At 36.5% G+C, this 27,211-nt stretch overlaps 1 protein-coding gene across 1 annotated transcript in view; it reads right to left on the bottom strand.

Moving 5' to 3' along the window:
• XPO4 (exportin 4) overlaps positions 1-27,211 on the bottom strand; it is a 51,804-nt gene that overhangs the window by 6,214 nt on the left and 18,379 nt on the right. The window contains exons 6-17 of the mRNA XM_008946915.1: positions 20,648-20,760; positions 18,075-18,232; positions 17,625-17,799; positions 12,017-12,193; positions 9,720-9,862; positions 9,465-9,610; positions 7,978-8,155; positions 6,337-6,496; positions 4,524-4,693; positions 3,414-3,588; positions 2,007-2,300; positions 943-1,123 (exon numbers count right to left, since the gene is read on the bottom strand). Of these exons, the coding sequence (XP_008945163.1) occupies positions 943-1,123; positions 2,007-2,300; positions 3,414-3,588; positions 4,524-4,693; positions 6,337-6,496; positions 7,978-8,155; positions 9,465-9,610; positions 9,720-9,862; positions 12,017-12,193; positions 17,625-17,799; positions 18,075-18,232; positions 20,648-20,760 (2,070 nt within the window). The remainder of the gene's footprint in view (positions 1-942; positions 1,124-2,006; positions 2,301-3,413; positions 3,589-4,523; positions 4,694-6,336; positions 6,497-7,977; positions 8,156-9,464; positions 9,611-9,719; positions 9,863-12,016; positions 12,194-17,624; positions 17,800-18,074; positions 18,233-20,647; positions 20,761-27,211) is intronic.

Genomic DNA, 27,211 nt, shown 5'->3' with positions numbered 1-27,211 from the left:
CAGTATGCAGAAAACTTTCAATACATTTGACCTCTGGGCATTATATTTAAGTAGTAATCACATTCCTTAGTTTTATGGTAAGTATTTTACAGTGTTTTCCATGCAACTAACAGCCAGTGTCTGACCTCAAAGAGAATACATTACATGGCATGAAGTTGTCCGTTCAATGGACAAAGTCTCAGTCTGATTCTGTGCTTGTGTTGTGCTTGCATGACAAAAACAAGACTGGTGCACTGAATTTTGGATTGCAAGGTTCTCTCTTTCAAGATGTACCCCAAAAAAGCAGCAAGCAACATTAAAGCAACTTCAGTTTGTTACTGAGCATGTTTTCTGTGCAAACTGCATAGGACATGGTAAGATCTGAATCATGCAAATGTGTCTCAGCTTAATCAAAAGCAACGCAGCACGGCTAAGCTAGAACTGACAGATCATATTCAGGACTACTGCAATTTTAAGTAGCAAAAGTAACAGGATGGGAACCCTTAACTACATCCACAAACCATAAAGCATGTTCTGTGAATTACGAGTATGGAAAATCCTTGAATGTGATGGAATTTTAAGGAGATGAGCATTTCACAAAAGTTCGATCTTGTACTAAGAAGATAATTCATCTCCCTACTTATGGTAATTTACTATTCCAACTTCTTTATGGTCTTTTTGTTATAAAACTGCTGCTACTACATATGCAGACTTACAACATTTTGACTTCAAGCTGTTCATATATGCTCTATTATTTTACCAGAGCATTAATAATTTCTTATCTTAGAATACTGTGAAAAGTCCTTCCTTTGCTACTGGTACATGAAATCATAATTTCCATCTCCTTATCTAACAAAGCGTAAACTTCAGTTTTCACTTTACCTGGATCAAACTCATGCCCCACAATGTTTTTCCCAGTTTAAATCACCAGTTATAGTTCATCGATTATGAACTCCTTCATACCTGTATCACTGAAATCTATGAACTCTTTTGATAGAAGATTAGTGAGAAGCTCCATAATGAGGAGGAGATCTTGGTACTGGTCTTCTTCTGCTGTAACATCTATCCGTTGACGACCTAGATTATTCTTGGAATACACCTGCAGCAGAGTTAGGCAGGCCTCATACAAGTTCATGGCTTTGGCCTATAAAACAATGTCAGATAATAAGAAAACTTCCATGTGCTAAAAGAGACACACCTTGTTTTATGGCATTACTTGATGATACCTCAAGATTTTAATATAAGTTGCATACCACTTTTTGTAACAACTACACACAAAATCATCAAGGAAACTGCCATCTTAATAATGCTTACAGCCATATACTGATGTGCTGCTGATTGAAACAGCAGAACACTATTTTTATCAATTCCTCAGTCTTAAGGAAAAAAAAAAAGACAAGACTGGCTTGGGACAGGCTGACACATCTCACTAATCTCACAAATTAGACTACCAGCAAAATTCCATGGGAACTCACTTCAGCTACTGAAGTTTGGAGCCACAATATACAGTTTGTGCATACCCAGTTTGGAATAGGCAGAAACTCTTCTAGATGCAAAAGCAAAATCAGCCAACATTGCAAAGATGTAAGTGTCCTGCATTGACTCATTTTACCCATTACTTCTTGCTATCTGTTAACGCTGTGTTTAGGATCAAGACAGTGTCTCTGTGGTATACATCTGTCACGTAAGAGTGCTGCAATTTTCCTAGACTAGCTTTCAGGGAAGCTTGATACAGTTAAAAGTTTTCAACAGCATTTGCACTCCTTTACCACCCATGCACAGAGTTATAGTAGTGATGAACTGTGGTTAAATTTATTGGTGTAAGAACAGTGTAGATGTCCTGCTTTTAGTCTTTGTAAGTGTTTGTCTTCAAACACAGGCACTTCTCTAACAGATGTGATCATATAGCATTTCTTTCTCTATAGAATCTAAAAAAAATAAAGTGTAGTGATTTTTAAGAAATAGCACTGTATACATACATACACACGCACACCCCCACACCCACTTCCCCTTCTGGTTGTATTTACCTCTCCAAGATAGCAAATTTGTTTATGTGCAACTTCAACAAAGACTTCTATTATGAGATTAACAGTCTCTGGTGTGTTTTTGTATACTTCCATTAATCCAATGCAATTATTAAGGAAGTCCATTAGAAAATTGAAGAGAATTGCTACGTTATCAATCTGGGTAGCCTCAGCGATGCCACAGAGTGCTTCTAATGTAGCAGTGATTTCTTGTTTCACTTCCTCCTCCTGACAGATCTGCTGGAAGTTTTCTTGGTTTATCACATTCAAGAATCGCTGCTGAAGTGGCTGAAGAACCTTGAAATTTTTTTAGAAGTCACATTAAGATAAGCGCAGTATTATATGAGATATGGGGTTTAAGAAATTTAGCAAGCTCATGGGTTGCTTTTGGCACAGCAGTACAATAATCAATCACTTCTAGTTTAAACAGCTCAATTATGTTATTATCTGTCACATTAACGTAAGCTAAAGTGATTGGTGACTCTTGTTATCCACCAACACCTGCAAGCTGGTTTCAAAATTGGCACCTCCTTAGAGATTTTGTTATTTTGTAGTTTTTAAACAAATGACAATGACTTTCTCTGGCTCACAGTATTTTATTATCTTCCCAATTCAGCACAAGGGGAAAAAAACAAAAAAACCCCCAAAAAAACATGTTACAGCTCATCAGTGAAAGCATTAACTAAGATTTATGTTCACAATTGTTTTTGTCATACTAGAATTGCAGTACTGAGAATTTCTTTTGTAATCAGCTGTGTTTGGAACCAATTTAGAAACTTCCATAAAAATAGTTAAATGTTTTTCGCAGTTACTTTCAGCATAGGATAATCTTACCCTCAATCACTAATTTTGTAGCTTTGTTTATAAAAGCAAGTTTCTATCAGAAGGCAAATACTTTACAAACTCATGCAGTGCTTCCTGATCATATTTCATCTACTTCCTACCACCAGTCTTTCTAGTATTAAGTATCTGAGTTAAAAGCTCGTCACAGCTCTTCGTTATGTTCCACATGAGCTTTTTATTTACTGTCATTATTATTAAGTGAATAACTGAATAATTCATAACACCATCAAATTAAAAGGAACAAATTACACAGTTCCAAGGAAAATTCTTAACATCTTATAATAGTCTCTTTCAATCATACTGCCACAGTGGCTGCTTCATGAATTCCCCCAGTTAATTATTAGTTGTTTCTGTTTAGGTTGTGATGTTTTAGATAGAATTTTTGGCAGCTGACAGGTGCCATGCAACTAATGTCCTTCAAAGAGAGAATAATTTTAAACATTATCAGTATTCAAACATTCAAAAGACTCCATACAAGTTGATTCTGGGGCACCATAAAATTCCCTAAACTAACTTGTTTGTACTACTTTGTAACAGAAAAGTAACAGAAGCATCAAAAGAGCTTACCTCTGTCCAGTATTGTTGTTTTGTTTCTGTATCCATATGAGCAAAACCTCCTAAAACTAAAGCTTTCATTAGTGTTCTCTGTACAGAACTGGACAAATAGTGAAGAGGAGGGCTTCGCCTTGCAAATTGTTTAGCTAAATTCCACCAGTTTTCACACTGAATCACTAAGTTTGCCCTAAAAGAGGAAAGAACAGTTTAAAGACTTCATGAAATTGTATGAACAGAGCACATCAGGTTGCTAGCAATTGTCAGAAGATTATTTTAAATTCCTCTACTCTAAGGCTAAATTGCCGTTTGACTTTAATCTTGTTAATGCTTCACCTCTAAGATTTCTAAAATATACACTCTGAAAATAGCTCAATTTATATGGAAGAAAAGCAGGGAAGTGCTTTAGTTTTATACACATACACAGAGTTAATGGACATATTGCACGGATTAAATGCTTAGTCTCATTATGCCATGATAAAACAAGCAGTTTATTCCAAAACTAGCTTCTGTGGGGTTTAATTCTTTTTTAAAAAAGAAGATTCCTCAAGCATTTAAATCCTCAAACTCCAGAAAGTCTGTCTTTCAGCAGACTGTGAATGTGTGATTGCATGTATAACTGCATATCCATTCACAAAAGCAGAATATTCAAGAATTTCCCATTTCACAGTATGTAATACCAAAGAAAACTGACATTTATCTGAATCTGCCAAATCCTGCATTTTTAAACTTTTAAAATATGTTTATGAAACACATTTTATACTGGCTTAGCCAGTATCTGAACTGTTAATCCAGAAGAACTTGTTCAACAAAAACACCACCACAAAAATCCTTACAAAGGTGGAGACCAGGAGAGTTTTCCTTTCTCAGTGTTTAAGAGTGAGGCACAAAGGTAAGGGAAGGAGAGTGCACTTCTAAACAAGAACAAAAACCAGGCTGTTTTGTTGAATATAGGTCTCTCTCCTCACTTTGTCAGAAAATTTTATCTTCACTTAGAATATTTTATTGAAGTAATTTGACTTACAGAGACATGAATATGAAGTGCCCTATATCTGGATTACTTTGGCCAAAAAAATTTAAAGGAAGCAAAAGAAATTTTTGACTTCCAGAGGTATAGCAACTTACCGCTCTCTCCTTTCCACTAATGTTACTAGCAGTTGTACAGTATCATTTGCAAGGTCCTGCTCTGAACTCCATACTGCCAGGTTACTGATCACTTTTTCTAAAAGGTAACCCACAATCCACTGGGAACCCTCTGTATCAGCACCAAATGCTGTACTAAATGGCAGACTTATCTATAAGAAAAGCATTAAAATGAGTGAGTTTTACAGAAGCCAGAACCCCAAAGTGTATGGTAATCATTCTCAGCAAATTCTTTTCAGGCTGTCACTTCTTCCCTACTTAAAATACACAAATGGTACATAGACAAAGGCAGAGAGTATCTGTAATGGAAAAATCTTTGCCAAAATTATCTTGCAATTTAAAGCACAACACCTAAAACAAAGAAGTTTCAATCTCATTACAAATTCAGGTTTGAGTATGTCTAATTTTAACACCAATGAAAGTCCAAAAGATCCCCAAATCATCTCCCAAAAGTGCTTCCATGAATTTACAATGGAATTCCTCAAAATTCAGAGATAAAAAGTACTAGAAGTAAACCTAGCTGTTGATTTAGATTCAGCCTTGTAAAAAACTTATTTTCATCACAATTTTCTGCATCTGCTTTCTGCTGGTTCCTTCAATCTATACATCTTTTAGGAAATATGTTACATTCTGGTCCTGGTACATTATAATACACTTTCTTGAAATTGCCTGTTCTCCTGTCTTTTTAAAAAAAAAAAAAAAAAAAGTTTCTCAAGAATGAAATACAAGGATTTTGTAATAATTGTACAGGGGCTTCCTGTCAGCACACCACTAACATTTCTAACTTTGAAATTCATGACATACATGACTGAGCATAAGGTTTAAATAGAGGTTTCAATCACTTGCACATGTTTAGTTTGTGTTGACACATGAATTCCTATATACTGTTTCTTCACATCGCTTCTCACGTGGACCTCCAACTTACATGCTCTCCAATTCAGCCCCAACTAATAGCTTTATAAATTCTTAGCTCTGCTGCAAGTACAAACTGAATAGTATGATTCCAAAGATTTACAAGTCTACAGTATACATATTTTTGTTAAGGAGTTGCCTCCTGAAGTGTTAGCATTCTTAGTTGCTTCAACAGTGGAAATAGAGGGCAGGACTCTAACTCAAAAGTTAGAGTCAACTAGACCTCCTCAGGATAAGTGGCCCTCATCAGCTAGCTAGATTACAGTTAGTTCAATAAGCAAAATCAGGATCAAGGTCTAATCATGATTAGTGCTTCCCAAACAGGGTAAGAAGTTGCCCTTTACAAAGAACACACCATTAAAATCATGATGTATACAATGAGAACGAGGAGAGGAGACAAAGTAGCGTGACATTAGCTAATGTACACTACCTTGTGATGGTGTTAAATATTTAATTCAGAATCATGACTAGGTTACTCACTGAATCATCCATCATGGGCAAACAATGTATTAGAGATGAACTAAGATCTGATGCATAGTGAGAAATAGTTTATGAAACTGCTGTAGTCACTGACTTTCACCTACTTGCAGCCTGAGAGCGTGATAAACTATTCTGCTATGGCAATGGCTACCAAACTCATTTTTTTTTCTAAATTACATTTGCACCAAAATGTGCAAGAAGGTTCCCCCAACAACTTATATTTCTAATTAAAAAAAATTTAGGAAACATCAATTTTCAAAAAAATTCCCAAATAAACCACAACCCATTTAACATTAAAAATGTTTTAACATTGCACTTTAAAATAGCTACACTGACACCTGCGTCCACAGGATAATATTAGTTCTAATACTCACCAATTAATTCACAGAAGTTATATCCTTACCTGATCATACAGCTTTTCGTCTACTAGGAGGTAAGTCTTTGCCCAGCGCTTGAGGAACCAGACAATATCTTTGCCCATCTGAGGGCTCAGGAGGTGTGTGAGATTTGCCCTTATTGCTCTGGACTCTACTTCTGACACTCTTAAAATAGCAGATAACAACCTGTAGATTCAAAATATGACAGTGATACTGAGAGTGGGTTTTTTGAGAAGCAATGCAGCTACCAAACATTTAATTTTTCATTAAATATGACAGAAGGAACAGGATAACACAAAGTAGTTCAACTCTAACCAAGTAAAAAGCACCTGAATTTATTGTTTCCTTAAATGCAAGGAGAGAGAGATAGCACAGACTGGCAAATACCCTCCGAAAAGTCAGAATATGCATTAGAAGAACAAAATTACTGCAACAAAGAATCTTAATAAGCATTCTGACATCAGGGGAACAAAGACAAGTGGACTACAACTTGGAGCAACTGAAAAGGTTTTTTTTAAAAAAAACTGATTCTCCCTTCCTTGCACCAAGCTTAGAGACCAAGTGGATCCTAACTGTGCAGATTTTGCAATGTGATGCATACTAAAGAATACAGAAATGACCCATTAGAGAGAAACAGCCTGAAAAAGCAGATCGCCAGGTGATTGCATTAATATACTCAGTCTGTAAAATTACAATAGTATTAGCTTTTGTAGTGTATAAATTAAATTTGGTAAGAATGTGATAGTACACATGGAATTTAGGAGTTGACAGTGGTCGATTTGTTGGAGATGTTTCAGAGCTATTGATAGAGAGCCTGAAATCTCTCCTTATTTAGAACTGATTTTATTCCCATCACCACAAACACATTCCATCAAGAAATCCTGTTTGATAGCCACTTGTTGAAGCTGCCAACAGTATCACTGAACAGTATTCAAACTTCTAAACATTAGTCTCATCATTGGTAATGAAGACCCATTTTTTCTACACTCTTCCTCAAGAAAAACACATTAAGTACACAACTAATCTTGGGTGAAGACTCCTCCATGTCAACTAAAAGTAGAATGTAATCTTCTGAAGTGTGAGGATCCAAATTCAGGTGTCCTTTGTGGGCATTAGCCTTCTTGGAAAGGGAGAACAGAAATTCCCTCTCCTGCTCCCTTTACAGGCCAATAGTGATAGGTGTACATAAGTGACAACAATTCCTCCTGTAATGAGGATGAATTTTGCTGCTACTGCCAAACTTAGGCAGTAACTCACGTTCAAAGTAGACAAGCCCACTGATGTTCAGGAAAGCATTTGCTTAAGCTGTACATGTGCTGAATGAATTATAGAGTATATAATATACAGATTCTGATCTGCTGACTTTTTAAGTACTTTAAACAATTTTAGGAATTTCTGTAATGACAGGTCAAAGATAGGTTCCATCTTTTCTGTCTTAATCTCTTTTACATCATTGCCTTAATATGTCTGTTATAAAACTATTCTTATAAATTATTTCCCCTTACCTTAATACTAGGTTAAAACTAAAATTACTTTTCCAATGTGAAGTGTTTACCTATTGCATTTTTACTTTCGAAATTCACAGAAGTTCACTCACATTCTCTTTTTTTTTTTCCCTCTGAAAAAAAACCATTTAACACACTTAATAGCATGAGATGGATCCTTACCTAATTACAGAATCAGTTCTGTTGTACCCTGGAATGGAAGAGGCCTTTTCTCCTGGAGATCCCAGAATCTGAAGCGTTGTATTAATGTCAACCTCAGCTGAATGTTTAATGGAATATTCCATTACTTCTGGAGGTATTAGCGGAGTCTCTCCCTGAGTATCATTAGCCAAGAGGTAGCCTTACATTAAAAAAAGAGAGAGTGATCACAACTTTCTACCCTAGGTTGACTTATGGCTTTTTGATTAGAGAATCCATTGGTTTAATTGCAGACATAACACCAGAACCAAATGATTGCACAAACCCTGACTAACACTGTTTAAATACATATAACTTAACTTTAGAATCCTTAGAGCCATTCAGTGGGGAAGAATCCAAAGTGTCAAGAAACCAAGACTAGAAAAGAAACCACCAAAATAAAATAGAAAAAAAGATATAAGCTTTCCTTCATGTAAAATTACTACAGTCAATTCAGCTATTGGGGGGAGCAGGGGGAACCCAAACATTTTGTTGTCACTTTTAGTTCTTACGCTATGTGATGAAAAAAGCCTTGATTTTACAGCTTCCCCACCGAGTCTATCTCATTTGGGACTTCTGCTCTAACATTTCAAATCTGTCAGAGGCTTTCAGACATCAAATACAAGTGCTGTAATAGTCTTCCTTGCATATCAACTGCAGATCAGGTGAAGCACGGGTTTTTATACAATACACTGGTGTTTAGATAATTACTATTCAATCCAGCTTTAGTCCTAGTTTTCAGTGTCTCATCTCATAACCATCTGTGAGCTACAAATACAACCTCCATTCCACAGTCACACAGATATTATAAACACATTTGTGTTCACATCTGATAGTGACTAACATATCAGATGTTCAGAAAGATGCCATGGAATATTTTGTGAATTATACAATTCTTCTAACAAAGTACAGACACTGTCTTAGTTGCTATTATGTTATGGAAACATATATAACACAGTTCCATCTAAAAATCAAAGCAAAAAAGGATCTAAACTCAAATTCCCTGAAACATAACAAAATGACAGGACATGGATCATCAGCACTGAGAGATTCTAGAACTTACTTGTTCTTTGCCACCAGAGCAATATTATCCTGATCTCATGTTGATTCTCTTATAAAGTCACATACCCTTGGACAATACAACTGATACCATAAACAGATTAGTTTCTTGAATAGGTTGACTGACAACACATCTTGAAAAATCTATAACAAAATTAGTTGTGGGAATATCCAGAGGGCATTACCTCATGTAAAGATTTCACCTATCTTTTAAAGATATCATTCATGTTACTTAAGGCAGACCAAAGTAAAACAAAGACTTTGTGTGTAGTATATGTAAGAATGGATAAGGGATAAAATTTATCGTCAGTTAAGCATATTAATATACAGTTGTTTGTTTGTTTGTTTTTTCCAAGCTGTTCTAGCTGCAATAGGAATACCAGAATAAGTATTATTCAGAGCTGCTCACTTACCTGTGACTAAAATAAGCCAATGAATATCCTCATACAAGTCATCAAGCACTTTATTGTCAATTGAGCCTGATGCTGGTGAGGCAAGTAATTGCTGCTGATGTCTTTGTAACTGACCATGGAGCCTTGTCACTCGGTCCTCTAATAAGCTGCAGACAAATAATGAAATAACTTCACTGTTTTAAATTGTTTTGGCAAAGTCAAGCTTTTCATATGTGATAGCTTTATTGATCTGCATCCATTACTACTACTTTGTACCTTGTAAGAAGAGGTATGCAGTGCTCTGCAGCAATTCTCCCCAGCATGCCTACACTGGCCAACTGGTCACAGAACTGGTCTCTGTCATCTTCCTGCAGTTCACTTATTTCTTCTTCTTCCCGAGAGGCCACACCATTGGCAGTCTTTGGTTATTTCAACAAAATGAGAAACAATCAGTTTTATACTTATCAAATTTTATAATCACAACAATTTCCTACATTATTTTGGCTATTTTATCTTCCAAGGCATTTTGCATGAACAAGACTTGTACTAAGTTAGACAGACTAAACACGAGTAAACATGGCTGAAAATGGTTTCAAAATCATCATTTCACAGACTCATTAACAAAATGTCACATTCAGTTAATTATATATTTACATTTACACCAGTTCTCTCAGGTCAAAAGATTCACTGTTTGTTTATGAAAAAAAGTCAAGGGTAAGAGTTAGAAAAACTGATACTTAATGATAATAGGATAAGCCCAGGTTGGACAATAGCAAAACAGCTTCTTTACAATACAAGGTATATTAATCAACTCTATGGAGTATCCACTGCTAGAAGTATAATATAACGTACTGAATGACTTTGGCTCACAGATGGTCTGCGAACCCAGTGGTCAGAAAATTGTTGAACTAGATTTGCATTTGAAATCACATACACAGCAGATGAAGAAACATTTTAAATACAGCAACTTCTATGCTTTCCCTATGCATTAGGCAATATGAATAGTTTCGGTTGCCTGGGTTCTTAAGTCACAAAATTGGTAGTATTTTTCATGATGCTACGAAAAACATCTCTTTCATAAAAGATTTTCCATAACCCACTGTTAGAGGAAAAAAAAACCCAGCTTCAACAAGTAAATGCTATAACATCAGGAAAACAGAAGACTAATTATGACCATCATCTCAGTTTTATTTTTTGCTGTTGCAGAAGTTGCACTGTATGATTTCTCAAAGCTCATCTTGGCTGCATTATAAAACTACTTAAATAAGAATCAGACCTTAATCCTTGAAGAGCTGAACCATGATACATAAAAACTAAGTACAGATGTTACAGTTTTTTAAAATTTCTTAAAGAGCATAAAATTTGCACAACTAAAATACAAGTGACAGACAAAGGTATCAGTCTGCTTTGTTTCTATAAAGGTTCTGGAAAACTGAACCCACAAAAACTCCTTATCCAAAGTGATTTTAGCCCATCTTGTCTTTATGTAACCCAGCAAATCATTCTCTTTTGGCAACTTCAAAGTTGCAGCTGTTTACTGAAGGATGAGCCTCTGCTCTCAACGCTGAGACTGAAAGTTCCTCTTACTGCTTTGATATTGTACAAGAAGCATTCTAAAATGCCAGCTGTGGCTTTTAAAAGGTTACCCGTGGGATAAATGACTTAACTCACAGAATGACATGAATTAACCTGTGTATATGAGTTATGTCAAGACTGCCTGATACGAATTCAAATTTCTCTTGTGAAATATTTCTCTCTGTTTTGGCATTGTTGTTACCATCTGTTACATATGGAGATAGCAGAATTAAATTTTATATGGTGCTTTTCAGAGTGAGGTATCTTGGAGATCTTTGCACAGCAATAAGAGACATTTTATACAGTTATTGAATTTATAATTAATTAATCCAACATCTATGTCCAACTTTCTATATGAGAATCTGTTTAAGCAAGATCCACACTCCTGGCAAAGAGACTCATCTGCTTGCTTTCTCAATGGTTCAAGAGATACTTGAGGTACTTCTAGGTTTTCTCTAGGACAGTCACCTCAAAAAATCAATTGGGAATTAATTTTAACCAAAAGAACCATATAACACCGCAAATTTCTTCTAGTCTGAGCATTGTTTTTCTACATTTTTTTCAGATATTTATGTATATCAATTATACTTCAAAAGTACACTTTGGAGATAGCGTATGGGAAGCAGCAACCACTTAAAAGGCTTCCAGTTTCATTGGGGATTTTAAAAAGAACCCTTTTTCAGAGAAGGATGGTCAAAAGTTTAATCACTGAATCTGTGGGAAGGACAGTAAGATGCATGTTGATTTGAGTAACAGGTTTACTTTTTTATAATTTTTTTTTTTAAAGGAATACAAAGTTGGAAATCACTTTATTTCCTCCTTCAGAATGAGAGAAACTGGAAAATGACCAGTAAATAACCAATTCAACAAATTTAATTTCTAAAGTCACAACAGCAATTCTATACTAGCTCCCTTGAGCTACACAATATCATACACACCTTAAGACACAGTCTAGTTACTACATATTATCATCAAGAGCTACTAAAAGAAGGGCTTACCAAATTCCTTGTACCATCAGGAGCAGCTAGATGGCACTGAATGTAGGAATTAAAGACCTGAACAGCATGTTGGGTAAAGAAACCTTTATGGAAATGTTTGTCATCTTGTACCAAAGTAAGCCAAGATTCCAGCAACTTATCATATGCCTCCATATATACCATGTCATCTTTGTCAAGCTGTAGATGAAAGAAACAAATCAAAAAATCTTATTCCTAAACCAGAGGATCATATCTTCATTATTTAACAGATGATCTTCTAATGTTGAAACAATTAAAAAGAATCAGTCAAAAACCCCAAGGATAGCCACGAAAATACTAGAACAAACTGAAGCGACAGATTGAAAAAGTCAGTGCAGCTTTCATGCTTACTAAGCTTTAAAATACTGTCAAAATATTTAGCTATTTCTCTTTGTCTGATGTTCAAAATTAAAACAGTCAAATAAAGCCTCTAATGCATAATTACCTAAATATTAATGCTAATGAGCTTTTACCCCAAAGATGCCAAGCATCTCAGCTCTTATTAGTAACAACAAAGAATTTACCCATTTCTTTGTAATCAAAGAGACAAGTATAGAACATATGTATACTGAGTTACACGTATTCCACTATTTCTGAAATAAAGAGAAAGAAAAGATGACAATTCTCTGTTCCAGACAAAATCATTGTAAGGCTGCATGTGTTCAAGAAACCAGGTAGCCAGTTTTCATGATACACAACTACTCATTCTATGAACAAACAGACCAAGAAAGTGGAATTCTGCAGAACAAGCCTGCATCTCCAGTTATTTAGTGCATTTTAACAGATGCTTCATGGTTTTAGTTATTCATACATGTTTCTATGTAGTACACAAGATGCAAAAGGAAATAACATTTCTGAAAAACGAAGTCCTGGGTTACAGGCAAACTACAGAACCCAAATGGCAGAGAACACATTTCTTTTTGAAAGTATTTTTAATGTACCTATCAACTTTTTGATTTGATGCAAAAATTCAACTTTGGTTGAATTATATATGCAACCTCAAATAACTCAAGTATGACTGCACAGATGAACATGCTGCTAAAGCAGGACATTTCTTTGTTTGAGAAGTCTTCAAGTTTTAACCCACAGGATCGCTCACAAAAGTTACTTAAAGATAGCAGGCCCTAGTAAAATGATTCCTTGATGAAATAAAGAGATATTACAGTCTTAATTATGCTCCAGACAGAAGAATTCCAGTCTTTCAATGAAGTTACAAACTTGGCTGGATGAACAGGCAAGGAAAAGAAAACACTGGCTGGAAGACTGATTAAGAGGGAAAAATGATATACTGGAATCATTTCAGGATAGCTTCACAGCATCATGTTATAACTGCAAAATGGTCATACTTACAGAAGATAAATACCAGACACTGACAAAAGTGTGAAAATGAAAGCTGAAGATGACAAGGAGAGGTAAAATTGTATTCAACAGTAACATAAGCCAGAAATTTAGGATGGAGACCATGTGTCTTTTTAAAACTTGGCTAAAGGACAGAAATTCATAGACAGTCATTGAATATTGAAACATTTTGATGTGTGTAATATATTTACATGTATAAATTACATATAACTTAATAATTTGTAAGACTCTATAGAATAAACTAACAGACATATCTTTTCATGAACCAAAGAACTCAAATCTATCAAATTATTTGAGAAAGTAATACAGAAGTTAATGCCACAGAAAAAAATCCATGTTTTTAACACTTTATGATATTCTCATAAGAAAGCTAGGATTAATAAGTGCCTCCATAAATATAGAAAAAATATAACCAAAAAATATCCAAATCCAAAAAACATAATCCAAATATACATATATAATTCAAAAATTAGAAAGTTTATCCATATTGAACAAATTTGGTCACACAGGTACCTTACTAAAAACTCCCTATCTTTATTTCAGATTAGCCACCAAAGATATCACAGTTAAACTAAGTGACATGCTGTAGACTAGGGAACTGAATTGTTCTGATATAACCAACAAAAGCAATGGCAGAGGCCAGTTCAGAACTCAGATCTTCCTGAGAGGCAAGACAGAATTACTCAAGTCAAAGTAAAGATGCTTAATTTCTCTAGTGTGGGAAATAAAAACTGGTACTTTGTCCCTCACAGCCTGCTGACCCTCTAAAGGAAGAATAAACTTAGAAACCATCAAGCAGCAACAATGTGGAAAGAGTTGAAAGCACAGCAGAGAGGACCAAATTCAGAATTGTCTCTCTCATCACATATTAAAAAAAAAAAAAAAATTCAACAAACAGGAACGGCACATTAAAAATTCATTTTGAGACACAGAAGCCTTTGGCATAATTTCTATTTGACTTTTCATCCAACTTCCTGTTCACACTCTCCACTAATTCAGATAGACTGTATGATTTCTGCTTCTGCATAAGCACTAAGTGTTGAGCATGGCAAAGCACAGCTGTGAACAAGCCTCTATTCCTCAGACCCAGTGCTATTACTGAAGTTTACTGCTCTCCACCAGTTCAGGCAAATGTTTTGGCTTCCTTCAGCCAATGTCCCCTAATGCAACAGGCAGGTTAATGTAAAACCAGCATTCGATCGTGATTGTGGGGGGTTCCACCTTGGCTGAAAATCAGTATTAGCTGCTTTGAACTGGTTTCCATATTACAGTTCAGGACCTTCTAGTTCTGACAGTTTCCATAAAAGGTCTTCAGCTAAGTAGTAAACCTTGTGCCTGATGAGGTTTCTGCAGCATTCACACGGGATGCTCCCTTGGCATATGAAGCAGCAGAAATAGGGAAAAACCAGCTTTTCCAACCACCAAAGCCTAAGGAATATGCCTGCCTGTGTTCTGTTGCATCTCAGAGTTCTGAAAAGTTCCAAGAATATTATCCGAGGACTCTGTGGAGCCCAATGCACAGTCTTATCTATCAGAAGCTCTTAATTACAGCACATGAGCTCACAAAAGATGACCCTATGAGCAGTCTAAGAGAGAAACTTGGGGACACATTGACCATGGCTGGGACTTTCCCAGGCCAAAAGATTGTTTCCAGGGATGAAGTTTAATATTTCTATAGGCACAGCACTCAGTATCATTATGCCATCTGGATTAATCAGCAATAATGCAGCAGTCTCAGCAGCATGCCTTATTGCTGACACTGTTCAGGTATAAGAATTTTTCTGAAGGTCCATCATCCCAGAAATTGCTGTTCAGTCTGGAGAAGGCCCCAACGTGACCTTATTATGGCCTCCCAGTATCTTAAGGAGGCCTACAAGAAAGCTGGGGAGAGACTTTTTAGGATGTCAGGTAGTGACAGGACTAGGGGAAATGGGGCAAAGCTGGAAGTGGGCAGATTCAGGCTGGATGTGAGGAAGAAGTTCTTCACCATGAGAGCAGTGAGACCCTGGAATGGGTTGCCCAGGGAGGTGGTTGAGGCCCCATCCCTGGGGGTCTTTCAGGCCAGGCTGGATGAGGCTCTAGACAGCCTGATCTAGTGGGAAGTGTCCCTGCTCATGTCAGGGGGGTTGGAACTGGGTGATCCTTGTGGTCCCTTCCAGCCCTGACAGATTCTGATTCTGTTTTAGCAGAGGACTTAGTGTTGGCTTAATGGTTGGACTTGATGATCTTAAAGGTCTCTTTCAACCTAAAGGATTCTATGAAACCAGAGAAACAGCACGAAGTTGAGATATCTGTAAGAGTTGTGACACAATGGAGGGAATGATACTGTAATATTCCTTCTACCACAGAATGATTTAAAGATTCAACAAAAGTAATAAAATTCCCTCTTAAAACAAACAAAAGCAAGCATTCTCTCCTTCTGATGCTGCTGAATCTGAGAACATTGATGTTTAATACTGGAACAACTTTCTTCAGCAAAAACCACTGGATCAGATAAGTGTAGGCAGCCACAGCTTACCAGGCATAATTAGCCAGTCATTTCCAAAACAAGCTTTGAACCAGACAGTGGTACAAGCAACTGTAAATTTTTCCTGAGAGATGAAGTGTTTTGAATGGCATTATATTGAGCACTGTTTTCATTAAACATGGTTGCATACTCTAGCTCTCAAGTAACAAGAGGCTAACTGAAGAAACAACATTTTTTTAGTCCCTTTAGATTATGTATTCTTATGGCTTTGATGAATCTATAAAGGCTTCAAAGGCATTCCTAAATGTGTTGGTGAGCACCAGAAGTTATGTTCAATGTTCTACTACAAAATCTCAAAAGCAGGGCAAGTTTTGGCCAATAAGGTTTGCAAAGTAACTGTATTTTAGAATCTAAATTTAATCACCAAATGCACACACTTGAAAGTTTAAGTGAGTGATGGGCCAAATGTGGCACATTTTAACCTTGCAGCAAAGACATGATCTAATGCTCTGCAATGAATGCTAATTAACACAGAAGAACAGAATGGTAGGATTTGGAAGGGACCACTGGACATCATCTAGTCCAACCCCCCTTGCAAAGCAGGTTCATTTAAAACATGTTGCACAGGATCATGTCCCAGTGGGTTTTGAAAGTTTGTAGAGAAGGAGGCTCCACAACCTCTCCAGGCAGCCTGTTCCAGTGCTCCATCACCCTCACAGGAAAGAAGTTTCTCCTTATGTTTATGTGGAAGTTCCTGTGTTCCAGTTAGTGTCCACTGGCCTTTGTTCTATCACTGGGGACTACTGAAAAGTGTCTGGCCCCATCCTCCTGACCTTTAGATATTTATGAACATCAATAAGATCCCTGTGATCTCTGGCAAAGAAACATGCCCCTCAACTTTAAGTGAATATTCCATTAATTCTTTCCAAACTCAGGTAAAATTAAGCCCAGTCAATATACCAAAACTGGTAAAAACTCATACTTTTTAATGATAATTGAAGATACTAGCCAGTATTTTCACGAGTCTCAGTTTAAACCAATAGCTACTGCACATAAATAGTTCAAGTGTAAAATCATTCACCTTAACTCTTACAGGCTTCTATCCCTAAACTAGGTCTCCTTAGAAATTATTTTTATGCACTTTTTAGAAGAATACTTATGACTATCCCAGCTGCTCTTTAATGTTACATACAAAGTTTGAACACAAACAAAAATCCTACGAATTCCTGTGCTAGATTTGTACACAGAACAACCACTTGAACCGTGTCAACTATGAAGGGATGATCTGAACAGCTTAGAAGTATGTGGTTAACAACAGATCTTAACTTAAAACTGAAGTTCCCGACTCAAACTCTTGACAGCAGTTCAGCTTGAGTCTGTCCATATGTTCACGTAAGTCATTTTAATGAACAAGCTATGGTCTTGAAAGTTTATCTACAAGATTTTTCAAAGTTACCCTACAGGAGCAGGTCAGCAATATTTAAAGACTTTAGTATTTTTAAATGAACCCATTCTTTTTAAAACAAAAATATGTGACAAGTGCTTTAAATCAAATCAAAGTCTGGAAGATGTACACAGCATGTAATTATGTTACTTATTTTGTTTGAAGCAAAAACAAAATCCTCCCAGATGTGATTTTAGGAATATCTAGAACAAAACCATTGAATTCACAGTAGTTATTAATAAAGCAGCCAAATCCTCATGTCACTTATCACAGAGAGAAACAAAAAAAAGACTACCTACTATTTGAGTGAAGATACTTACCACTTCTTCCAAGGCAGCACTCCTTCCAAAGGAACAGGTGAGATGTGCGAGGCAGTTCACAAATGAAGAGAAAAGTTCATTTGGAATGGCAGTTAAAATATTGCGAGGAAATACAGTTATCAGGTTGCTGATAATACTGGAAATTCCCACTGCTTCAGAGTCTTCTATTTCAATTCTATAGATAGAAATAGAAGTTAATTTTTCAACATTGAAAAAAAATGTTAAAAGTTAATTGCTTTTGTTGATACATTTTCAATCAATAAATCTATTTCATATTAAACACCAGCTACTTTAAACTGCTTTTTCTTAATTTCAGTAATCCAGCAGTAAGCACAAATCATACCGAGAAAAAAAGCAAGCCAGAGCAGTGAGAACTGGTACATGGATACACTGCACTCCAAACTAAAGATTAAAAGTTGCCATCTAAATTTAGAAAGCAGGCATACATACCCATTGATAGTATTCAGTAATCCCTCAATGAAGTGTGCCAGGTAATCAACTTGTGAACCTTCATCAGGAAAGACTGGCCCATGCAAAGATGCCAGCTGTGCCAGACACTGCAATGAATCTTGGGCCATATCTGTGTCTTCTCTGATTTTTCGATGTACCTTTCAGGAAGTGGGATAGTTAATAATACATGGAAAATAGAGAGTTTTTACAACAGTCACATGGCTCTCAACCCAAAAGAGCACACACCAAAAAAAGCTTACTATAACTCCCATTCACTCTGAAATGTAAGGGTCTCTACAGCTCTCTAAACCACAGTAAAACATCAAGATCATGACTCAGCTTACAAAAATCACAAGCCTTCAATTAAGTCACTTAAAGCTAACATTTAAGTCTCACCTACATGTTGAAAATTGAACTGTCTACTGAATGTTATGTCTTAAAGAGAGAAACAGATGCCAGCCAGTCAGACATACTGCTCCTTCTAAAAACAGCAATAATGACAGTCATCTCTATTATGCTAACTATGCCTAGGCTACAGAGTCTTGCTAAAGTTAGTCAACAAGTTCAATCAAGATTATACAGATGCTTCTTTAGCAGAGGTATACACTGAAGACATACACAAAAATTAATGCATCACTTCCTTGGCAACACCCTTACATTATACAAGGCCAACAGTAACCTTACCGCATTTCTGTGAACTGTTATGTCATTACTTCTGCTGGTGACACCTCCTAGATTCAAATCTTAACATTTCACTAATCATATTCTCACATACTTATTGCAATTGTCAGTTATGGATTCAGATAATTTTCTTAGGCTCATGCCTCCTGTTTTTTCATGTAAGATTTACCAAATTGAGTAGCTTTTTGACCCAGAACCAAACAGTTATATTATTTCAGTAACATTAGACATAAAAGTACAGTAAAAACACTAACCATTTCTCTGTAGCATTAGAGTTGCAACTTCACCCAACTCATAACTACCTGGATTAGCTGCACAGTTAATCTTTGCGAGATCAAACTAGCAGGAGAAACAAACGCTGCAACAGAAATACCCCTCCTAATATACATCCCACTCAGCTGAGATTAGAACTGAAGGCTCACTCTTTAATGTGGCAGTCCTGCCAATTTTTGCAAGGTTATTAAAATTTCTCAGATCAGATAAATGAATATAAATTGCTGCCATTCACTTACACTACTTCAAGCAGCAAACTCATACTACAAGCCTTAAGCATTGCAAATCAGGAATCTAAACCCAAAACTGATAGCACCACCCAACAACTGGCAAGCATCATTTCAAAAATAATCATACACAGGCAAGCTCTGGTAACTCTTAAGTAAAATGCAAACGTATTAAAACAATTTTGTATGTTATTCAAAACATTAATCTTATGAATAAGCAATTGTAAACTAAGCAAGGAAACAGATATCGGACAACCTCATACTGTTAAAAAAGAATGGGTTAATATGTAAGCCAGAAAGTTATTTGCATGTGGAGGTTCACAGCTGACAGTAGCAACTGTCTGGATAGTCTAGACAGCTGTTCAGATTGTGTGTAGCTGCTATGAGTTCTGCCAGTGATATTTTCACCTTTTCAAAACTGCTGGAACAGATAAGCTTGCAGTTAAAAAAAAAATAAAGATAATTTACCAAAAATTCCTACAAAATAAGGACATGTATCCAAGCACGTATCAGACAACTTCCAGGCAGCACGGGAGAGTTACATTTATGTTATCTAATAACAGCTTTGTCCAAGTTTTGAGCACGTTATTCTTCTGCTTTGCAAAAAATGAGAACCCCCCTGAGACTGCTGAACTCTCAGTTCCCAAGACATGTAACAAGATAAAATAGCATAATAAATGGATTTATAAGCTAACATGTTACTGATGCTGTAACTCCTAGTCAAGCAATGACTGCAAGTGACTACAAACAGTTACAGACGGTTACAGACGAAAATGATACTATTTCTACCCAATTTTAACATCATGGGGTTTTTAAGTCTGAGAAATCGAATATTACATTCTCCTCTCCCAACTCTACCTTTTTCCTATGCCTTCTAAGTTAATCTGTTTTCACTTGCTCGGATTTACTTTGTGCTAAAGAAAGAGATGCAGAATTCCGTATGCTAAAACTGTCTAGAAAACTGCAACTACATTACTTATTTTCAGCTGTTCTGTTGAGCAAATGCTTTAAGATCAGCAAACATATACTGTTCATTTGATCTTTTTTGAGAGCCGTTACACCTTATCTGAAAGATATACTCTAGGACTGCTCATCATGCTTGGTTCCGTTTGATGAGCACATGTCCAGAAATATTAAATCTATAAAAGTTTAGATAGCAATACACCTTTTTCTTTTGTTTATGCCCATCAAGTTAAAGCAATTTATAGGCAAAATACATATTTGGTAACCTAGAAAAAATACAATAGTTCTGTTTGCTTTGATAAGCAAGCTGAAGTTAACAGAATCATTCCTACCTGATGCAAAAAGAAGAGTCCAACAAAACAGTTTTAGAACAGGAAGGAGCTGCTTTCCCTGCGGTCTGGACTATGAAAGTTGAAGAAAGAAACTTACTGTAAAGAAAAGTTCCATTACTCTGCTGTCCAGGAGGGTCTCACGCCAGGATTCTGTTGGCTTTAGCATCACATTTTGTGAGGATTCAAACATAGCTATATAATGTCTGCCCAGTTATCTGGTGTCAAGGTCAACAATAACATTCCTACTTGGCTTTAAAAAAATCCTAGATACAACAGGATCCATTCAGAAAGAATGTAATGGAAACAAACTTTAAGCCTCTTCACATACACAGCATAATTCATGCATGAGGCCAAGGAATAAAAGGTATTAAGTATTGAAAAAAAGAATGCTCCAGGAATGTTAGATAACAGTTTGATCATAATTATGAGACATACCATAGTGATACGATCACTTTGATAACCAGGGTGTCTAATGTGACACAGCGAGAAGGGAAAAAAGCAACCGCAATTAACAGGTGTTAAAATTTATGCAAAAGAGGAAATCATTTTCTAAAAAATTTTCCTGGCAGCTTGCAAAAAGGCCTTATGATAGCTAAAGATAGCTCATTGAAATCTGTATCCCATTTTTCTAAATAGCCAAATATGCATCACAGAATGCAGATATGTTAGCTCTGCATTAATCTACGTTTTTAAATCACACTGTGAAGAACAAAAGCATAAGGCACCACAAGGCATCATCACACTAAACACAAGTTTGTAAGAGGCACATCTTGAACACCGTGAAGCCACGATCTTGCTGCATTAATGAGTTCTCACCATGTGTTTTGGCACAACTTAATTTACACGACTCTAAATGTTCTAGTACAGAATAAACAGACATGCAAAAACATTCAAACAAGCAGGTTACATTCTTTGGCAGTCTGATCACACAAAAAAGTGTTTATTGAAGATTTTTGAAAGTGCTTCCTCCTGTGACACTCCCCAATCCAAGCAGTAGTAAAACTGCTTTAACTCAGTAAGGCTCATCTTCACTTCCCTGTTTTAAATACTTCATTATCCTCTCTGATCCCTTTCTAACACAACCATCAGAATAAGTAACAGCATGCTCAGCTGCATGTAATTTGCTTGCTAGTAATGAACTATACTAACTTCGGTACTGTAAGTCATCAGGTATTATATAAAACATGTATCAAAAAGTATTTATATGTCTAGAAGAAAACAGGTTTCACAACAGTATCATTCAAGAAAACAGAGCCCTTATCATCCGATGGGTTTTAAGCGAACAACCTATAAAGCAAACATCCAGCTTAACAGGAAGAATTGTGGCACAAGGCAGAATGCACAATTTTAGTTTATTTACACTTGTCTTCCGAGTTCTGCCAAAAACAGAAATTCCTAATGACACTGTGCAGAAGCACATTCCAGAAACAGCATTTTTTTTCCACAGCACAGTACCAAGTGGACCTTCACTGGTGGTATGTGTCCAGAACTGTTGTCAGCACATTATAATGCATAAGAACAATCAGGGATTTTCACATTAGTGCAAATCAAAACCAGTTTCACCATTTTTAAAATTATCAATGTGTGTTGAACCATACTAGATCTGCATTATTTCAGGTGGGAAAAAAATAAACAAAAAAAATCACTGAATTGTGTATTTTATTTCCATCTGAATTAGAGAGGTCATTTAAGTGACCAAAAATGCTTCAGTTCTCCTAGATGAAAGAAATATAAAAACGAATTATCACATGCAAGCATCCTTCATCAGGAGTAATACTGCAAATAAAACCTAATTTTATCAGGCAAATTAAGCTTTGCTTTTTCCTCTTCATTTGAATGTTTTAGAGGAAATAGTATTTTACAATTGTTTATTGACAAGAGCATCCTTTGCCATAACCTCTCCAATACACAACAGGCTTGGAAATACATCAATATCAGAAGATGATCATAAATACATTCTGAATCTCTGAAAATCCATTTGGTCTTCACTAGGTTGAGTCTAAAGAGGGGACCAGCTACACAGGATTTCTCACACGGAACGAAAGAAGGGCTAGTTTGCTGTCACTATTTTAACAAGCCTCAGTATTTAGCAGCCCTATCCTGTTATTTTTAGTAATGTTTCTGACGCTAATGGACTGATGACACATCTGACAACAGCAGATTTGTGGGCAAAATATCTGCACTAAACAATACAAATTATGTCTGCACATATCATGGAGATCTTACACTCATTTACCATCACATACTAGATCTGTGCAAACTTTAGTACCAGTTGGCTGTGGAGATGCTTGCTGCCATGAAACACCTCAACTTATTCTGTGCTGTGGTTTTGCCTTATTAGCAGCAGTTCAGTTATACTAAACGAGAAAAAAAAAAGGCACAAAGTTACCTACTACACGGGTGTATGCAGGACAAATGCTGTCTTATTACCAAAAATTAATTTACTTCTCAATATTTACAAGGAAACAAAAAGTACTGAACTATCACACTTTTTTCCGAAGCACTCAAGCTGTAACAGACTTATGATAAGTGCAGATCAGTCTGTTGTGGCATCCGGGAAGGTTTGGGGGTTTGTTTGTTTGGGTTTTTTTAAAATGAAAAAAAAAAAAAACCCAAAACAAACTGTAAACCACTTCTGGTAATAAATACATGTGTTTGTAGCTTCCCAATTTTACTGAAGAATAACTAACTCTCATTACAGTTCACTTTAAATGACAAGAAAGAACATATTAAAAATAAAAAAGACAAACAAATGTCTAGTTTTCCTCCCACTCTGCCTCTGTCCCAGGAAGAGATTGAGGGGTGATGCTGAATATCGAAACATTTCATATCCTAAGGCAGCCACATGTGATTGTAATGCTTCACTTCAGGACTTCCCACAAATTCCAGTACCTGAGAATGGACTTCACAGTCTTTTTCCTAAGAGAGGCAATGCTTGCCCTTCTACAAAGTAGTAAATTAGGAACTCAAATATCAAAGCTGACATTTCTTCTGTCAGTCCCCCATTCACAAATTTGTCCACAGGAGTGAAGAACAACTCAGAAGTGGAGGGGAAATTCCTGGAGTGCGCTAAGGCCCAAATAATTTTCTTAAAAGTTATTTTTATCACCTCACTTTTGTTGTTTGGAACATTTCTGGAAAACTTTGTGTCAGTCTCAGACATGTTTTACAAATAAAAAACCTGCATTACAAAGGTAACTGTTTGGAAATGTGCCATCTGCTGTTATAATGGTAACAGTGATTTTATTTGGATTTTTAAGACTCCTCTGGCATGCTAGGTAGTCAGCCAAGCACATGTGATGAGTCCAGGAGCGACTGCCTAAAACCGATACAGAGGCTTGCTGCCCCCTATGGAGAAACGCTTCACAGACCTTCATAAAGCTTACACTCCAAACATATGCAGCAAAAACGAGAAGGAATGTATGCTTAAATATTTAAACACAAGTATTCCTAACTGTCAGGAGAAAGAAACAACTCCTTTGTGTTGGAGACACTGGACCCCCACTGCAGCAACAGGCATAGGAAGTGTAGGAAGACCCAGGCTAATTTAAAACTAGCCAATTCTGGAATTGCATGCCAGTACAGAGTCTCACGTTGACCACCCAGGTGGATTTTGCAGCTCCTGCTACGTTTTGCTCCTATGGTTACACAGGTACTAGCAGTACGCCAGCTCATCTCTTTAAGCGTAGCTTACACTCAAAGCACCGAGGCAGAGGTGACTGCCGTGCAGATGCAGCTCAAGAGTCACCCCCTCCTATTACATACTGGCTGCCATCTAGGAAGCTGATGACAAATCACTGCAAAACTGGAAACTTAAAACCACTGGGGCAAGAGAGCAGAAGAGGAAAAACATACACATTTTATCAGTTCCCCTTCATAAAAAGGTTCATTATTGATCTTTTTCCTCTTCTGCTATCAATGCTTTAAGGTGCTCTTACACTGCAAGCTGAATTCAGAATTTGTTCAAGACGACACAAATTATGAAACACTGTTAAAAAGTTCTGTATCAATACAAACATATTTCATGCAATTATGACCAAATTCAGGGTATTTGTCAATCTTCTTGGCTTTGCCCAATTTGGTATTAAAAAGTTGCTAGAAAGGATGGTCAAGAAAAGACAGAGTACCTAAGACAATTTCTAAACACCAGGGATTTCAAGTTCTGGATAGTTTTCACCTAGGACTGGTAAGTGACAAAAGTAAAATGCAGCTCTCTTTTGCTCTTTCTTAAAAACAGCTACTTCACTTACATTGAATTTTTCTTTATATCCCAAACAATAGCCAGCATAATACCCCAATCCTTTATCTTTCCAGATAAAGACAGACTGTTGTATTGCAACAAATCAAACCGGGGACTTCAGCTTGTTAAAAAAAAAAGTTTTCAGCTAGGTGGTTGCCTGCTCAGTATTACGCTCATGAGAGGTGGTAGAGCAGAATGCTTTTTCAGCAGTGCCAGCTTGAATCATTGCTCAAAAAACCCTCAAGTTTTCTCCAGCATTCTATGTGCCTTTGGTGCACTCCCATTAACAGCATAACAGATGCTACCAATCTGGGTTGGACCAAGCTCAAAACTTGAAAGTCTGCAGAACTATATGGTTCTCACAGGATCTCCCAGAAAGGTGTCCCATTCTGGCTTGAGGTTTAAAAGACATTTTCAAAACATGAGATATGGAGAGCTCTGTTCCTTTAACTGTGTGGCTGAGGAACACACCACTTTAAAAAAGTGCGTTCAGATCTGATAAGCTTCAGACAGTTCATACAATTGCCATTGCACCATTAATTTCAATGGAACAGCATCAATGCACATTAGGGGAGTGACTCCCATGAGGTTTACATAACTTGTATTTTAAATCAAATCCCCTATTCCACATGCAATTGAAAGTTTGCCAGCTTGCCTCCAAGCAAGTAGAGGCACCAAGTCCAAAACAAGAACTAAAGCTCAAGTTCCTCTTTTTCACATACTATAATCCATATGTTAATTAATAAAGGATAAGTAGTTCTATAGAATGGCTCAGGTTGGAAGGTACCCTAGAGATCATCTAATCCAACGCCCCTAGACTAGGTTGCTCAAGGCCTCATCCAACCTGGCCTTAAAAACCTCCGGGGAGTGGGTATCCACAACCTCTCTGGGCAACCTGTTCCAGAGTTTCACCACCCTCATACTGAAGAACTTCTCCCTAAGACCTAGTCTAAACCTACTCCCCTGTAACAGCTCCTAATGACACATAATACACTCCTTTTTATGGATGGAAAACATGGTCAAAAATCTTATGTTCTGTTTAGGAACTTTTGCATTTGAGGACATTAATCCAAAATCCATAAGAATGTAGCTGCCAAGAACAGATAAATCCCAAAGTCAAGAAGAACAAGAAACATCTCTGGAGGCAAAAGAATATAAATTATATATTTGGATATATATTTTATATATAAGTATATATTATACATCCTGACTCCACAGGACATAAATGTCCATGTCCAGGTGAATTAAAGCCAGTAGCAGTTCCTTAACTGGAGACTTTGGACACTCACAGTGTGCTAGGCTTGAGATCCTTGAAGAAAGACACTCTGGTAAAAAGAGAAGGATGTACCTCTTAGTACTGATTACTTGCACTTCCTTAATTTGTCAAAATATTAATTTAAGAAAAGATGCAGTTAAAACTGGTTTTCATCTGAGTAAGCAATTTTTTACAGTGATGTAACATCACTGAAAAAAGAAACTACAGAAGCCAACATGCTACAACAGACTACCATACATTCCTGGTGAGAAATAGAAATCCTACATTACTGCCATTTCCAACAGTACTGCCAAAAACCTCCAAAGTATCTGGAATCACCAGGTGAACTGACACCTTGAGGTAGCAGACAAAAATAACAACACATGATTGCCTGTGTGCTAGAAAATGAAGTGGAAGAAACTGAACATGACCAAAGGTCATCATGACCTACCCTTCTATTGCAGGCACTACATCCCAAGATACTTGAAAAATAATGAGTTCCAACTTGAAAGTATGTAGGTCTCAGCCTCTCTTCTTTTGTTACTCCAATGAGGTAGCTATTCTAGAATGTATCTTTCATGCTAGCAATAAACAATACAGACTTGCTACAAATCTCCAGCTAAAATTGGTGGTAGCATTGTCCAAGACTGCATTTAGCAATACAAAACATGCCAAGTTACCCTATAACAGTACAAGAACTCTTGAGAAGTGATAAGTTTTGATGCTATTCTCACAATCTGGTGATGGTCACTGTAGAGTTAATGCACATTTATGCCACTTCCTTTTTTTTTTGAGATGAAAGAATCTTGATAAAGATTATATACAAATACTGCAAATTACTGTTACACTGCAGGGAATACCGAGAATCAATATTATCTTGCCAGGGGAAATACCAACTAAAGGAAAAAAGATGTATCTGTGCATACAATGGATCATTTTACTCTGCACTTCAAGTTTTAAATTTATGCCCATTGCTTTGGCATATGTACTGCCAAGATCTGAAAACAGGATACACCAAAAGGATACCAAAGGATCAATCAACACAGTGATTCTTAAGTTCTTATGTTATGTGCTATCTATTTAGAAACTTGAGTCAAGTTAAATTTCTCTGCCCATGAGCTTACAATCCACAGTTAGTTTTAAACCAGTTTCCTTAAGGAAGAGAT

The sequence above is a fragment of the Merops nubicus genome, unplaced genomic scaffold (genome assembly GCF_000691845.1).
Source record: "Merops nubicus isolate BGI_N331 unplaced genomic scaffold, ASM69184v1 scaffold17049, whole genome shotgun sequence".
Classification (NCBI taxonomy): domain Eukaryota; kingdom Metazoa; phylum Chordata; class Aves; order Coraciiformes; family Meropidae; genus Merops; species Merops nubicus.
This window is presented reverse-complemented; position numbering and strand designations above follow the sequence as displayed.